The sequence below is a fragment of the Rhinolophus sinicus genome, linkage group LG09 (assembly GCF_036562045.2).
Source record: "Rhinolophus sinicus isolate RSC01 linkage group LG09, ASM3656204v1, whole genome shotgun sequence".
Lineage (NCBI taxonomy): Eukaryota > Metazoa > Chordata > Mammalia > Chiroptera > Rhinolophidae > Rhinolophus > Rhinolophus sinicus.
In genome coordinates this window covers 40,827,004-40,842,947 of record NC_133758.1, presented here as the reverse complement: position 1 = coordinate 40,842,947, position 15,944 = coordinate 40,827,004, and the positions used below count along the sequence as shown (strand labels likewise).

Below are 15,944 nucleotides of genomic sequence, written 5' to 3'. Positions count from 1 at the left end.
TTAAATTTAATTTATTTCCCCCCACCCAGAGAGACTGGCTTACAAAACTTTCCTCATATTGAGGTGGTTCGGAAAAAAGAAGAGAGGAGAAAATTGCTCGGACACACATGTAAGGAATGTGAAATTGTAAGTACTACTATAAATACTGTTCAATTGGGTTTTTTTAAAGTATGGTTTCATAGGTCATAAATTTATGATTTAAAAAATCATAGATACAAACCTTATTTGTATCTGGGAACCTAGTTTGAGCCAGGAATAACAGAATGAATAAAGTATATACTGGCTAGAACCTGAGAGATATAAATAGATACAAAGGAAAGCCCTCAATTTCTCTTAGATTTTTATTAAGGAAATCTGGAGCCTAACCTCAAGTTCTTATTAGAGCCTTAAGACGTTTGTGCCATTTTTCTATATTTATTTGTATTTCTTTTAATTTTTTCCCCTGAGTTATGTTACAGCAAGGCTCTTATATATATACTATTTGGGGGGAATTTTAATATTTCAGTAGGAAACTCTACTATAACATTTATTACTCATACTAGCACTCTTGGGAAATGAGATATACTCTTAATACTCTAAGTAATAGGTACAGCCATAGGCTCTTTTTTCCCCCAAACATTTTCCTTTCTAAAAAAAAATGTATAGACTCTATTTCATCCTTAGAACACAATTATATTTTCCTTTTATACATTGGCTGTCTTGGATAATACAATTATAATATATAGATAGCATTATGTTGTCCTCTTACTAAATAGTTTCAGGCAAGTTCTGTGTTCTTAAAACATACTGTTTTTATTTCTTCCCTATTATTCATTAGCTATCAGATGCCTGCTTCCAGCAATTTACTTCTCTTTTCAAATTTTCTTTTTAACAACCATAAGCTAGGAAATTTGGTAACCAAGCACATTAAAGTTGTATGTGAATAGATTACCATACAGGTAAGCATCTGAGGAGAAATGTGCTCTCATGCACCAACAGTGGGAGTGTAAATTGGCATCACTATTTTGGAAAGCAGTTTGGCAATACAAACAAAACATCCTATATCAGGAGTTTTCATAACACAAATTGAATGTATCATGTTTTCTTAACTAAGGAACACGGTCTGTACTAAATAAACCTCCAGTTTTTAGTTACAACCATAACTCTTTAAAATCTGGAACTACTATGACCAGTTAGAAAAAAGCTCTTTTGCTAGAAGCACTGTTAATTTGCTTTCCTTCTCTTAGGAATCATTTCCTATGCTATTATCTAATCTCTGAAAAACGTTTTAGACATTTTATTCCGTTTTTCAGTTGTTTTAAGGTAGGACGGTAAATCTGTTCCCTGTTACTCCCTCATGAGCAGGAGTGAAAGTGCCAGTCCCATGTATTTAAATATTATCTATGTGCTTATGGATCCCATTAATTTATCCTATTGCCTATTCCAAATGTGGAATGTGTAATACACATGTGGATGTGTAGCAGTCATCGCAAATTTCACATGTCCAAAAGTAAACATATTTCTAACTTAGATTCCCAGGCCTCTGAGTCTCCCACATGTCCATTCTTCTAGTTGTTTAAAACAAAAATCTTGTAGTTATCCTCTACGCTTTTCTTTCGTATCTCAATAACTGATCTATCAGCAAATCCTATTGATTGTGCCTTCAAAAGATATCCCATTTCTAGCCACTCCCACCATTAAACCCCTGGAGCAAGGCACCATTTCATCTCATCTGGGCTATTGAAATAGCTTCTAAGTGCCGTCCTTGTGTTTGTTTGTTTATTAATAAACAATTTTTTAGAGCAGTTGTTCACAGCAAAATTGAGCAGAAGGTACAAAGAGTTCCTGTATACCCCTATCCCCATTCTTCTTTTCCTTTCATTCTTGTCTCTTCACAAGTAATTGCAACACAGGAATGAATGGATGTTTTTTTCCTAGTGATCTTTTTAGAATGAAAACTAAATCATGTCACACCTCTACTCCAAACTTAAATGTCTTTGCATCTCACTAAGAAATAGAATCTAAAGTCCTTATCAAGGACAGCAGACTCTGACACCCCACTTTTTCTCTGACTTCATCTTCAGCTACTCTCCCACTTGCTCACTGTTACAGCCACACACCTACATTGTTTTTGAATGTGTTGTCATTTGGTGGCAGTGTTTCCCTAATATTAGTTGATAACCATAATTCTCTAAGGGCACCCCATCTCATTTCCAGGCTAAAGTAATGAAGGCTTCTTATACTCATGGCAATGAGAATGATGAAAAAGACACCCTCCAAAAAAAGTTATTTCAGAGATACTCTAGTATGAAAATCCTTTACTTCAAACTTAAATTCAAGTCCTAAGTCTGCCACTTTCAATGATAGCTTTGGTAAATTACCACTTCAATTTTCAGTTTCTCAACTGTAAAATGGAATTAACTAGATTGCGTGGTCCTGTATCTGTGTTCTGTTAAACTTTACATTACTGCTTTTTTTTTTTTCAAGGTCTGGAGCTTGAAGACCTGTACAATGTTTACATAGAAGTTTTTTCCTTGTTTGTATTACGTTTAGGTTCTTTATGATTGCAGTTGCAAGAAATAATATGCTTTTGATAATGATTGATAAGTACAGATTAAGGGGGAAGTAATTAAGCCTGTGACATTCAAAGCTAAAGTTCTATTTTGAAAAACTAGAGATAGGAAAATTACTTCAAAACACACATTATATCCAAATAATTGAGAAAAGTGCTATTCAAAGTGCATTTTTTGTTACTGGTCTGACAAAGATGAAGAGTTTGCACTGGTATATAAATCATCTACATCATTAAGCACACTGTAAAGAACAACTGGCATTTTTATTTCATTGTAAGACTTTATTGACTAAGGAAGCAGTATGTTGATTTACATTGTAATACAAGCTCCTTTTCTCATTTTGTGAAGCAGACATTTCACAGACCAGCACTAATTACTACTAGTAAGTAATTAATAATATTATCATCAGGAAGTATTAAGTTTTCTGAGACGGCCTAATACTTTAATCAATAGCTTTCTTAGCTTCAAGTTTTAATCAGTAATCAAGTTTATAATCATTAATCATAACATTCCATTTTTACTCCTAAATGAAAAACTTACCTGTTTTTATTATTAGTATTATGCAGATATTCCAGCAGAAGAAAGAGAAAAGAAGTTGGCTTCCTGTTCAAGACACCGATTCCGCTATATTCCACCCAACACACCAGAGAATTTCTGGGAAGTTGGCTTTCCTTCTACTCAGACTTGTGAGGAAAGAGGTGAGAGTATAGATTATAACATTTTGGAATTAATTTTTTTTAATACTGTATGTACCCAATTCTAACTTTCTCTCATGGCTCTTTACCTTCTGCTGCAAGTTGGGTACTAGTTTTGTGTCATAAAAACAAATTCGTAAAGATAAAGGGCTTACCTTCAGCTCTTCAGGTAATTTTATTGTAATCAGAGGAATTTTATTGTAACCTAAGGTTGTTTATAATCACTTTAGCATGATTGTGTGTGCATTATCTTGGTTTTTATTCAAATTTCAGAAAGTTATTTCTCTTTCATGGTATAATCAAATGACTTTTAATAAAATAAATAACCTTACAAAAGTTGCCAGTAAAATTATATTGTTAAAAAAAAAAAGAGCACCTTTTTTTAAAGCTGTCCCAGGTTTTTTTTCTTTTTCTTTTTTTAATTTTTATTGGGGAATATTGGGGAACAGTGCATTTCTCAAGGGCCCATCAGCTCCAAGTCGTTGTCCTTCAATCGAGTTGTGGAGAGCGCAGCTCTGCTCCAAGTCCAGTTGCCGTTTTCAATCTTTAGTTGTAGGGGGCACACATTCTATGTGGGAATTAAACTGGCAACCTTGTTGTTGAGAGCTCGTGCTCTAACCTTAAACTGAGCCATCCGGCCGCCCCCCAAAAAAGCATCTTTTTAGAGTGACTACTCTGAATTTTAGGTTTTAAAACCTCACTTACCCAGAATGCTGGGTATTTTTAAACAATACATGAGTAAAAAGGACTTTCGTTTGTTTGTTTGGAAGATTGTTGACATGCGTCTCGCTCCTTCAAATATGGCACTTATATTTAATATAATTTGAGAATATATGCAACTTGAGAACTCCATGTATTTAGTTGTAAGATAGTTTTCCCAAAAGATGCAGTTCTTTGACAGACATTATCTGTATTTCCACTTTTGCCATTAACAAGCTAGGTTAAGTCCTCTTTGACATGATATCTCAGCCTGGTCATCAAACAGAACTAGGACAATCTGGATACAGCCTGTGTTTGCACCACTAATATGGCCCAGGGGTGTGGCAGGGCACCGTCCTCCCCGCAAACTACATGATTGGACACACCTTCAGAGAATTGAATAGTCCGAAGAATATAGGGGCGTGTCATATCATGAAATTACCACTACAAAAAGTCTTTTCTTTCTGTTAATTTTTGTGCAACTTTTCTGTAACCTAAACTTACTTCAAAATAAAATTCTTTTAAAAATGTCTTTCTGATAAGCACCTGGAATTTATCATAATGGTAAAGAGTTTGTGTTTAGCCATTGACCCTATTGCAACCCATGGGAGGGCAGAGGAGGAAAGTGCTTAAGAGCTCTGGTTTGGGAGTTAGACAGATGTTGGGCAAGGTCGCAGCTCTTCCTCTTCCTAGCTTTGATGACTTGAGTGATTTAACTTCCCTGGGTCTTCATTACCTCATCTGTGAAATAGGTATAGTGGAAGCTACTTTAAAGGAATGTATTATCTGAGATAATGTATACAATACGTCTGATAAATATTTGCTGCTATTGTTAGTATATATCAGGCAACTGACGCTAAATAGTAAAATCATTCATTAGCATCACTCAGCTGATAATCGGAAGAATCATGTAAACTTAGAAGGCATGAAATAAGACACATGTGTACTGGATGTATGCTGAAGGAAATGTATGCTGCAAATATAATCTTTTAAATTTGTCTTTTGTTTTTAAGGTTACATTAAGGAAGATCTTCATCCTTGTCCTCGCCCAAAAAGACGGCAGCCTTACAATGCGATTTTTTCGCCGAAAGGCAAGGAACAGAAGACATAGATGTTAGAGCAAAACAGGCTAGAGAACAATATTGTTTCTTTTTAGTTATTTATAGCTAAAGTTGGTATTAAAAACACTGATTTTTTTTTTAATCTTCTGTAAACTGATTTATAAATGATTTTTCTATGGAAAATATTTTTAAATGGCATTTACTCACCACACAAACGACTATTTAAAATGTGGATAAGTGAATGTTGTATTTTCTTGCTTTTGCACCAATAAAACAATAAGGTGCTCTCATTTTGCACTCTAACTTAAGAGTTGTTTATCTGCTTTATTTGGTATAACCTAATTACAATTTTGAAAATAATGATAGTTATAGTCTGTGATTTATTGCCCTTCAGATCTTTACTTTTTACTCCACCTGCCTTTGGTATTAGGTTGGTGCAAAAGTAATTGCAGTTTTTGCAATTGTTTTTAACCTTTTAAACTTTTTTTTGGTGCAATTACTTCTGCACCAACCTAATATTTACATTCAGCCTGACTGACTTCATGTTAATCATTACAAATTTTCATTTTTTTCATCAGTTGCTCTTCTGTAGGTCATTCCAATGACTGACATTTAAGTCTTTTTTTTAAAGACCTAGTTTTAATAGTCCTTTTTAACTTTCCAGGTTTTTTCTTTTACTGACTTGAAATGAGGTACTACTCTAGTATATTCCTTTCAAGGTGACCGCAAATACCAACTTTTTATCCTTTCACCTATAATACAAATTAATATCATCCTCTGATTTAATCCTAATATTCCAGCTTTCACATGTTTTCTTTTCATTATACTTTTTTTTTTTTTTCTGGTGCAGCTTTCAAGCTGAATTGGTTGAGTTCTCTGCCCATGTGTGCAACTTTAATTGTATTGTTTTTCTGGATTGACTAACATTATGAACTTCCAATTTGGCAACAAAATAGATTTCTCTACTTAGCAAACTTTCTGTTCCTTTAGGATTTGGTGTCTGAGTCATTAAGGTGACTGACCACATCTGTGTCACCTTTTTTAAGTGGTCTTTTTTGTGTATTCCTGTAATCCATATGTTGATAGTATTATATAAGCAGGAGTCCATGAGACACTGAGTGGAATGCCTCACTAAAATCTAAATAATCATATAGATAAAACCTGTACTTCTCAGAGTTCCTAAAATTCTCTTTGCTTAGTCTTGTTTTTCTCATTGATCAAGGTTCTTATGTGAATAAACTACAGCAGTTTGTGGTCTCACAGAGAGGATCGGAAAAGAAATCACCTGTGTTGAGTGATCTACCTACTATATGTCACATCCCATATGCACATTGTTTGGCTCTGAATGTGCTTCTGAATTTTACAGCCCTATCATAGTTTCTGTTCAGCATTTTTCTTCCCTTCCCAAATTGTTTATCCTGTTTGATTTTTGTTCTCTGCTGGCAGTCATCTAATCTCGCCAAAATAATAGCAACCATTCATAGGTCACTCGCTTTATGCCAGGAACTGTTTTGTTCTTCATATAGAGTTTTCTCTTTTAATCCTTAAATCTTACGAATTTATGTATCAGCTTAACATTAAGCTGCCAAAAGTGGATCCAAGAAACAGTTAAAACAACAAATGACAGGTTTTATTTTTCTCACATTAAAACGTGGAGGTCGGCAGTCCAAAGCTCCATGATGCCCTCATGGAAATTTCTTCTAGCTTTCTGCTGTTTCATGTTCTGTATGTGGCCTTCATCCTTGAAACTATAAAATACTTAGGCCACCTCTACTGTCATCTCCATGTTCTAGACAGGAAGAAGGGAAAGGAAAAAGAACAAAAGCACACATCATTTGTTTTTGTTTCTCTTTAAAAAGTTTTCCAGAATGCCCCACCTGATAACTTCCTCTATTTCTCAATAGCCAGAATTGTCACTTGGCTACCTCTAATACCTGAGAGATAAAATTAGAGCCCAGTATTGCATAATTCCAGAATCAGAGCTTATATCTACTATATAGTATAGTGCTTTTAATTTTAAAGGCCAGGAGATTGAGAGAAACCTGGATTTGAACAGGGTACGAAGGATGTGCAGTTAAAGCTATATATCTCTAGTGGATTCTGCTTTGTTAAAGGCGGGCTAAGCAGAGACGGCAAGAAATTGCCTACCTGATAGTAGCTGGACAGCAACCCAACCCTTATTAACTAGCATTTTGCATTTTTCACTTCATTCTGTCACCCAGTATGAAGTTGGGTAGAGGTCTCTCTCCCTTTTTATCAGCTCTTGACTAGTTCTGCCTTTAAATGAAGTCCTGAAATGGACACTATTTAAAAACACTTGAGTTAGAAGATGTTATTTCAATGCAGTTGAGTTAGAAGGATGTATTTAAATGCAAAACTGAAGTATATGATGCATAATACACTCAAACTTTTTAAAAAATATAATATATATAAATGGCTCTATTCATTTGTAAAGCATTATTATACATGTTAAACAATATTTTCATACGAATATATGTCAATCGCTGTTTATATATGATTATATATAGTTTCAGGTTGCCTGTGAGCTTTTTAAAGTTGAAGACTTCTGATTTAATATTTGAAAGCATTCAGAACCATATGTCAGACTTAACATTTGAGTAACACCTTCCTGCCTTTAAACAATCAGGTATTTTGATTAAACCATTTGAAACCTAAGATTATCAAAAGCAGCCATTTACATGGGTTAATCACAGGGCCAAATGTATATAGAGGACATACTACCTCGAAAGCGAAATAAAACAGAATATTCCCTAACACTTTTCATTATAATGAAAGTCCAACTAGAAAGGCTGCTGTTTATAGGCTCAGTGTATTAGTAACTCAGTTTAAACTGCATCTAGCATATATATTCAGAAATGCAGGCCGGCCCGGTGGCTCAGGCGGTTGGAGCTCCGTGCTCCTAATGCTGAAGGCTGCCGGTTCGATTCCCACATGGGCCAGTGGGTTCTCAACCACAAGGTTGCCAGTTCAACTCCCACAAGGGTTGGTGGGCTGTGCCCCCTGCAACTAACAGTGGTAACTGGACCTGGAGCTGAACTGCGCCCTCCACAACTAAGTGAAAGGACAACAACTTGACTTGGAAAAAGACCTGGAAGTACAGTGTTCCCCAATGAAGTCCTGTTCCCCTTAAAAAAAAAAAATAAATATATATATATATATATATGTGTGTGTGTGTATATATATATATATATATATATATATATATATATATATATATATAAAAGAAATGCATAGAGAACATTCTTAGGTCCTCTAAAAGAAATAACTTGGAAATACTGCAAAGATTCCTCCCCAGATAGTCCTTAATTCGTAATTCATTCACAAAAAATGGAATAGTATTACATAAACCAAATACTAATAAATTTATTTAACATTTATCAAGCACTTCACCAGGCACAATACTAAATACAATATCATGTTCAGGCAAAAGTTGGGAAATTTTCTCCAAAGGAGCAAGCTTTTAAAAAAACACACACCTAAGAATCTTATTCTGTTATCCCTGACAACGTAACAAGCATGAATTTAATTTTGAAAAGTATCTCTTCAGAAATAAACATTAGAGCCCAGTATTGCATAATTCCAGAAATAAACACCATCCAGCTGTCTGTTCGCAATAATTCTAAGTTTAAGAGACATCTCAAAATCTTTCGTTTTGCAGAGTTGATGGTGTTAGAATGGTTCCCTAGAAAACTGAAGGTGTCCTTACACTGGAGTCCTGTAGCGTGCACTTCAGCAAAGAATTAATGAAACAGTTGTTTGCTATCACACCAGGAGAGGCCAGAAGAGAGCTATTTATGGAGAATATCAGTGGAAACTTGGGGCTGAATGGGAGTATCATGAAAGAAAATTTCTAGAATAAATAGGATATGAGTCGGGAACCTTTGGAACAGTAATGAAAGCTCATTGGGCAAAAAACAAGCTTTGAACATAGCTATCGTTGGAATAAAACAAAGGGCAGAGGCAATAATTCATGGTCCCAAGAAAACATTATCAACAAGCATTGTGAACTTACCACATGCTAGGCATTTAGGGATACAAAGAGATATGTGAGATGCTGTTATTTCCCAGTGGGAGACCGGACATAAACGTTTTAAAAAAAGAGATGCCTAAGAGGTCAAAGGAACTTAGACTGAGTACCAAGGAAATATTAAGGATGATGAGAATCTGAACTGTGCCTTAAGGATTAGTTAACCTAAAGAAGCAGAGGGGAAGACACAATGCAGTCTAACTTGGGAAACTAAGCTGAATATGGAAATGTTAACATACCAAGAGTCAGAAGGAGCCTTAGAGATTCTAGGCCCTCACTTTATAATGAGGAAACAGAAGCCCAAAGAGAATCAGGCCTTGTAAGGTCCCCGTGGGCTGGAACTGAACTGTAGTCTAGAAACTCAGTCTGGTTCTTTTCTCCCTTCCTAGGTGCTAGAAAACGCATATAGGTATGTGTTAGAGCTGTGGGGTGTAGCAGTAAACTTGTGTCTTAAAAGCAAGACTAAAGAATTTAGACTTGAGTGTTTAGGCCTTGGTTTTTAAACCATTAGTAGTAGCTCCCTTTATTCAAATTAAACAGAACCCCAACAAACAATGATATTTTAAAGGCATAAGTTTATTTCAAGCGTTCAACTTTATCAACTTATTAAATCAATCATACTAGATAAATACAAAATTGTGAAATGAGTTATGGATGACAGGTTACATTGACTTCAGCTTCCGTGATATCCCAGTCAAATGCTTGGTGTACCCCAGACCGATTAAATCAGAATATTTGGGGGTAAGTTGGTATTTTTTTTTAAAAGCTCTTCAGATGATTCTAAGTGTGCAGCTGAGTTTGGGAATCACTGCCCTAAATCATTGTTACAGGCATTAGAGCTGATATTCAAACTTTAATGTACATCAAATTCACCTGGAAGGTTTATTAAACTACAGATTGCTGGGTTTTACCCCCAAATATGTATGGACCCGCATTTTACATTTTTTCACATGGTCCCAAGGGATGCTAATGCTGCTGGTTCAATCATAAAAGTCACCCCAATGCTTGATAAATAGGGTTGTTTATGCTCCTCCTGTAGAGATTTTGATTACGGTATACCCTGAGCATTTATATTTTTAAAAAGTTACCAGATTGTTAGTATGAGGCAAATCTAAGAAATGATGCTTAAGACAACAGGGTAAACTAAATATCAAAATGTTAAGTTTCAAGCATCCCCTGACTGAAAATATTTGAGTTGTATAGTAGTGTATTGATTTAGATAAAATCATCAGACAGCAATATACAGTTGTCATTGAACAGTACGTGTTTGAACTGCGTGGGTCCACTTTCATCCGGATTTTTTACAGTCAATATACAGCTGGGCCCCCTATAGCCCCGAGTTTATATCCATGGATTTAGCCAACCTCAGATTGAAAACCTCAGTGTTGGGGCCGGCCCGGTGGCTCAGGCGGTTGGAGCTCCGTGCTCCTAACTCCGAAGGCTGCGGGTTGGATTCCCACATGGGCCAGTGGGCTCTCAACCACAAGGTTGCCAGTTTCACTCCTCGAGGGATGGTGGGCAGCGCCCCCTGCAACTAAGATTGAACACGGCACCTTGAGCTGAGCTGCCTCCCGGATGGCTCAGTTGGTTGGAGCTTGTCCTCTCAACCACAAGGTTGCCAGTTCAATTCTTCAAGTCCCGCAAGGGATGGTGGGCTGTGCCCCCCGCAACTAGCAACGGCAACTGGACCTGGAGCTGAGCTGCGCCCTCCACAACTAAGACTGAAAGGACAACAAACTTGACTTGGAAAAAAGTCCTGGGAGTACACACTGTTCCCCAATAAAGTCCTGATCCCCTTCCCCAATAAAATCTTTAAAAACAACAAAAAAAAAACCCACCTTTAAAAAAAAAAAAAAAAAAAGAAAACCTCAGTGTTTTTCATCGACATTTGGGCATCTGGATGCGGAGGGCCTCCTCTATGCATTGTTCTACCACACGATTTTATATAAGGGACTTGAGCCACCCATGGACTTTGGTATCCGTGAGGTGTCCTGGAACCAATCCCCCACAGATACTGTTTCCCCGAAAATAAGACCTAGCCAGACAATCAGCTCTAATGCGTCTTTTGGAAGAAAAATTAATATAAGACCCTGTATTATATTAATATAAACATATTAATATAATATGATATTGTTATACATTGTATTATAGTAAAATAAGACCGGGTCTTATATTAGTTTTTGCTCCAAAAGACATTAGAACTGATTGTCTGGCTAGGTCTTATTTTCGTGGTACCAAGGGATAACTGAAGTTTTGGGAACAATAAAAGTTATATGCAGATTTTTTACTGTACAGGGGGTCGGTGTCCCTAACTCCCACCTTGTTTAAAGGTCAACTGTATATATGATGATTTTTTTTTTGGGGGGACAGCGGGTAGTCAGTCATAGAGTCACATGTGCAAGAAAAAAACATTAGTAACCTATTGTAATATTCTAAGCACAAGGAATATCTGGGCCAAGATGGTGGCAGTAGGAATGGGAAAGAAGCGATTTAACCACTTAATGACTGTGCTTACCATAACTGTGACAACTGAGGATACAGAGATGAATATGACATAATTCCTCCTCAGTAAGCATATAACCAAGTCAGTGGTAACAAGGAACATTAGAAGTAAGAATCAATTGGACCAAGTCTTCCATTGGTAATGGGGAGAGACCCTTGTTCTACATGCCATTTATAATTGTAAAATTTTTAAGAATAGGAATGAATTCACACATTATTCTAAAGCAAACTTTTTTAAAATAAAGACTTCAGCAACAATTACATGGTGGATATTTGCCCAAAGCAATTTATTAAATCATTGGCAAGTTTATTTTATAGGGCTGCAGCAGTTGGCCTAGAGTATCCTTTCTAATGCATTTCTCTAATATATGTTACTCTCCACTGAAATTCAAGGGTGCCCATTATTCAGTTGGAGATTTGTGCAAGAGATGTGCTTTTTTTCCCCCTATTCTATTTATTCATTGATTCACTCAGATCATTCATTCATTCATGCTTACTGATTCTGTGCCCTTTCAGTGTGTATTACCATTTCCACCAAAGGCTGGCAGGACTAATAAAAAATGAAACTCAAACCAACAACCTTAGACCATTAGTCTATTTTGGTAAGATATTTGGGAGAAAAAGTAGACTCAAAATTCAAGGATGATGGGGATTTCTAGGGATCCACACGTTGGCCTAACAACCTAAGTCAGTAATTCTTGAGAAGAAAAGGTACCAGGCAAACTAGGGAAAGCCTCTCAAATCAGAGAAGGGTATTCCGGTTTCCAGGTAGGATCAATTAGATTTAAAAAAATCATCTCTGACATGCACTAGAGAGCTGCTGAAGCAACAATGGCTAGAGATACTAAGAGTATAGAGAGAGGAGAAACTTCCGAGAGGTGAGCTGAATTCTGCTAATGGTGTTTTCCTGGATCAGGAGGCTGAGAAATCCACACTTTACCAACCAGAAGGTCGCTACTAGGAAGCAGAGAACCCAACAGAACTATTAATTAGTCTCACAAGGCTACAGTGACAAAATTGGAGGACAAGCTTGGTGACTTCTATACACACACGACAAAGAGGGACAGAGTCTTTTGGCATTGGATTAGACTTAGTTGGCTAAACTAGGAGTCGTGCTTTCTGTTTTCTGATGCTTGTTCTTCAAATAGTCACTTGAGCAGCATAGAATTACCTTCATAAGCAGGACCTTTCTACGCTCTCTGCTTGGCGCTGTCATCCAACACCTTCCCCTCCAGTCTCCAACACCCTCTGGAACTGCAGCTGCTCGGAGCGTGAGTCAGGCCCATGACCAGGGTACCATGCTGGGGCCATGGCACTAACGCACAGAGCCGTGCTTAGAGGAGGCAGGGGTCACTCACTCGCCATTTTAAGGCAGCTTTGTGTGTGGATTCATTGAACTCAACAGGAGCAGCCAGAGAAGGTGCAACAGGAAAGGAGGACATGCAGGGCCCAACACAGTGCCTGCAACACAGAAGGCTTTCATATGTGAATGTCAAATAAGTGATGAATGAGTATGAGAACCAGGCAAGCTGATGCTTGCCCAGGCATTGTCAACATTTCACTCTTACCTTCATCCAGTCTGCCTTTTTGGATTTTAGGTTCTTCATCTATCAATTGAGAGCACTGGATGTGTGGGGGCAGAGCCCCAGAAAGTAGTTTCCAGGCTCTCGGTCTCACATAGACAGGTGCTGGCTGAGGTAGTAAATGGCCATCAACTGTGATGGGATGGCCATCAGCCATGGCTAGTTGTCCGTCAGCTGTAACCAGTGAGCCATTGGCCACTAATATAACTGCTGTGGCTACGCTAGCAGAGAGAGAGAGAAGAATGGGGGCTAGCAAGAAGATGGTGGCTGGGCTGGCAAGTGTGGATGGCGGTTTGCGGACAGTGTGGATCCAGCCTCCAGTGAGAGTATAGTGCCGCCAGAGAGAATATAGTGGTATGACTCCCCTACCTATGGCTCCGTGGGTGTTCCTTTTTGGCCTCACCATATCCTGCATTCTTATGGGGGGAGCGGGACCAGAGACCCCACCGGGTCTCCTGCATGACAGGATGATAAGACTTTTGAGGTCTCACCTAGCTTCATCAGCTTCTCACAACCAGAAGATTAGTACCTTTCGGGAGGCAGATGGGAGAGTGGTTAAAAGCATGCCCTTCAGAGCCAGGCAAACCCAGGCAGGAATTCCAGCTTTGTCACTTAGAGTATGACATGGCCGGTGCACTCAGATTCACCGTCCAGTAACAAGGTTATTGTGAGGATTGACTGAGATGCCACAGGAGCTTATTACAGTGTCAGGTAGGTACATAGTAACTGTTCCATTATTGATAGCTGTTATTATTGTCAGTATTGCAGAGATGGTGGTGATGAGTCAATCAGAAAGCAAGCCTCTTAGAGAAGTCAGAATTTAAGCCGGGCCTTGAAGACTAGGTAAGATTTAGAGAGATGGGGAGCAAGGTAGGAGGGGGTGTTGAACAAGGGCCTGGAGGCAGTAGAACAAGAGGGGCGTTGCAGGTTTTGGTGGGGGCAGCAAGGAGAAGACAAAGCTTGGTAGGAGAGGCCAGTAGGGAAGTCAGAACCCATAGGGCACATGTGGGTGCTTGAGCCAGGATCTCGAAGAAAAATTGCACAAAGGGGGCTCCATGAAACCTGGATCCCCCTCCCTTTCTAAATGTTCGCACTCTGGAGGAGGGATCCTGTGGGGACAGAGCCAGGAGTGCAGTTTCCAGGCTCTCGGCCTCACGTGGAAAGGTGCTCACTCGGGTAGTAAATGGCCATCAACTGTGATTGGATGGCCATCAGCTGTGGCTGGTTGGCCGTCAGCTGTAACCAGTGAGCCTTTGGGCACTAATATAACTGCTGTGGCTACGCTAGCAGAAAATGGGGGCGAGCAAGAAGATGGCAGCTGAACCTGCAAGCGGTGCAGTGAGGGTTGCGAACCGTGTGGCTCCTGCTTCCTGTTTCTCCAACCCAGCCGCCAGCAAGAATATAGTGGTATGACTCCCCTACCTATGGCTCCGTGGGTGTTCCTTTTTGGCCTCACCATGTCCTGCGTTCTTATGTGGGGAGCGGGAGCAGAGACCCCACAGGCCGCACCATGTGACAGATACAGCGCAGGTGTCACCTCTAGGCCACAGAGCCATTTCAAATGCTGTCATTTTTGAAGAGTGAACTTAATTCCATAAATTTTATTCCATATTAATTGACAACTACTGATTTGCTCATCATAAAGTCAGCAGAGGCTAGAAGAAGAAGTGAAAAAGGCTTCCCAGGCCAAGACGAAAACCAAGAGACCAAATTAGTACTTATAGAAGAACACCCACAAAGGGATTTTCCAAAAGGTGTTCAACCTTGTTTCATAATTCAGGGCTTGAAAGAGAAGCCAGTGCGACTGACCACAGATGCAGCACACAGAATGCTGATAGCTCAGCTGGTGGGTGTGCATTTCAAGGGCAAGGTGTCTGCTTGTCAGCACTACTTGTCCCTCACACGTACCTTCCTGGGCACCCCATTTGTTACAGACAAGAGGAGTAGCCACGTTAACCTGACACAGCTGCTGAATTATCCAAAGATGTCCCTGGCACACTCCTCCCTCTCAGTGTGTAGAAAATAGGTGAAAGCCTCCTCAGTCAGAGAAACAGTACAGTGGGGAGGCATGGGAGGACACTTGCCCTCCGAAATATTAAAGCATGAGCTACTGAAGTAATGTCTGAACATCAACAGAGAGCAGTGTGGAAATGTAAGAAATTTGATCATCCATGAAATTGGCTGTGTAAATGAGATGTATGCCATGGTGCTATTTGTCCAGTGACAATGTAAAACATTGCATATTTTCATTCATTAGAAACAAGTGAAAAACAATAGCCTTCTTCTCACAAGGAGATAATCCACTCCCGGGTAGATCTGTATCCCTCCCCCAATCATTTAACCATCCAATTCCCCTGACTTTGTCTCAGCTGAGAACCTCCCCAATTTGCCTGTGACCCTAACCTGCAACGCTCCCCATCACAGCAGTATCTCTTTCTGTTAAGGCCGTCTACCGAACCCAGGAGTCTCCTCTTAAAATGTGATCACGCCTACCTACCACACTGAACATTTCAGTGGTCATTCTCACCTGGGCAGCGATGCATTTCTCAGGTAACCAGCTGACATTTTGGAAAACAACAGGGTCTTAGCGAAGGGTTTTCTGGAAAGTAAAATATTAAAGAAAGGAGGGAAGAGTCCAAGGCACAAAGTACATGGAGTGGAGAGACGAGGCCTTGCCCAGGGAAGGAGAGTGGAGTCCATAGGACACCCCAGAGTTACTGCCTTTGGGTTCCTAGAGCTGTATTGAGCACAGCAGTGATGATGGCAGGTTTGCTCTTCTGTACCTGTTCCTTAAGGCTACGCAG

At 39.0% G+C, this 15,944-nt stretch overlaps 1 protein-coding gene across 6 annotated transcripts in view; it reads left to right on the top strand.

Annotated features, from left to right (window-relative positions):
- RBBP8 (RB binding protein 8, endonuclease) overlaps positions 1 to 5,315 on the top strand; it is a 94,542-nt gene extending 89,227 nt beyond the window's left edge. For all 6 annotated transcript variants that reach the window (XM_074340242.1, XM_019741272.2, XM_074340243.1 and 3 more), the window contains 3 exons: positions 30 to 126; positions 3,109 to 3,250; positions 4,960 to 5,315. In XM_074340242.1, the coding sequence (XP_074196343.1) occupies positions 30 to 126; positions 3,109 to 3,250; positions 4,960 to 5,057 (337 nt within the window). In that variant the 3' untranslated portion in view covers positions 5,058 to 5,315. The remainder of the gene's footprint in view (positions 1 to 29; positions 127 to 3,108; positions 3,251 to 4,959) is intronic.
- Positions 5,316 to 15,944: the final 10,629 nt, after the last annotated feature.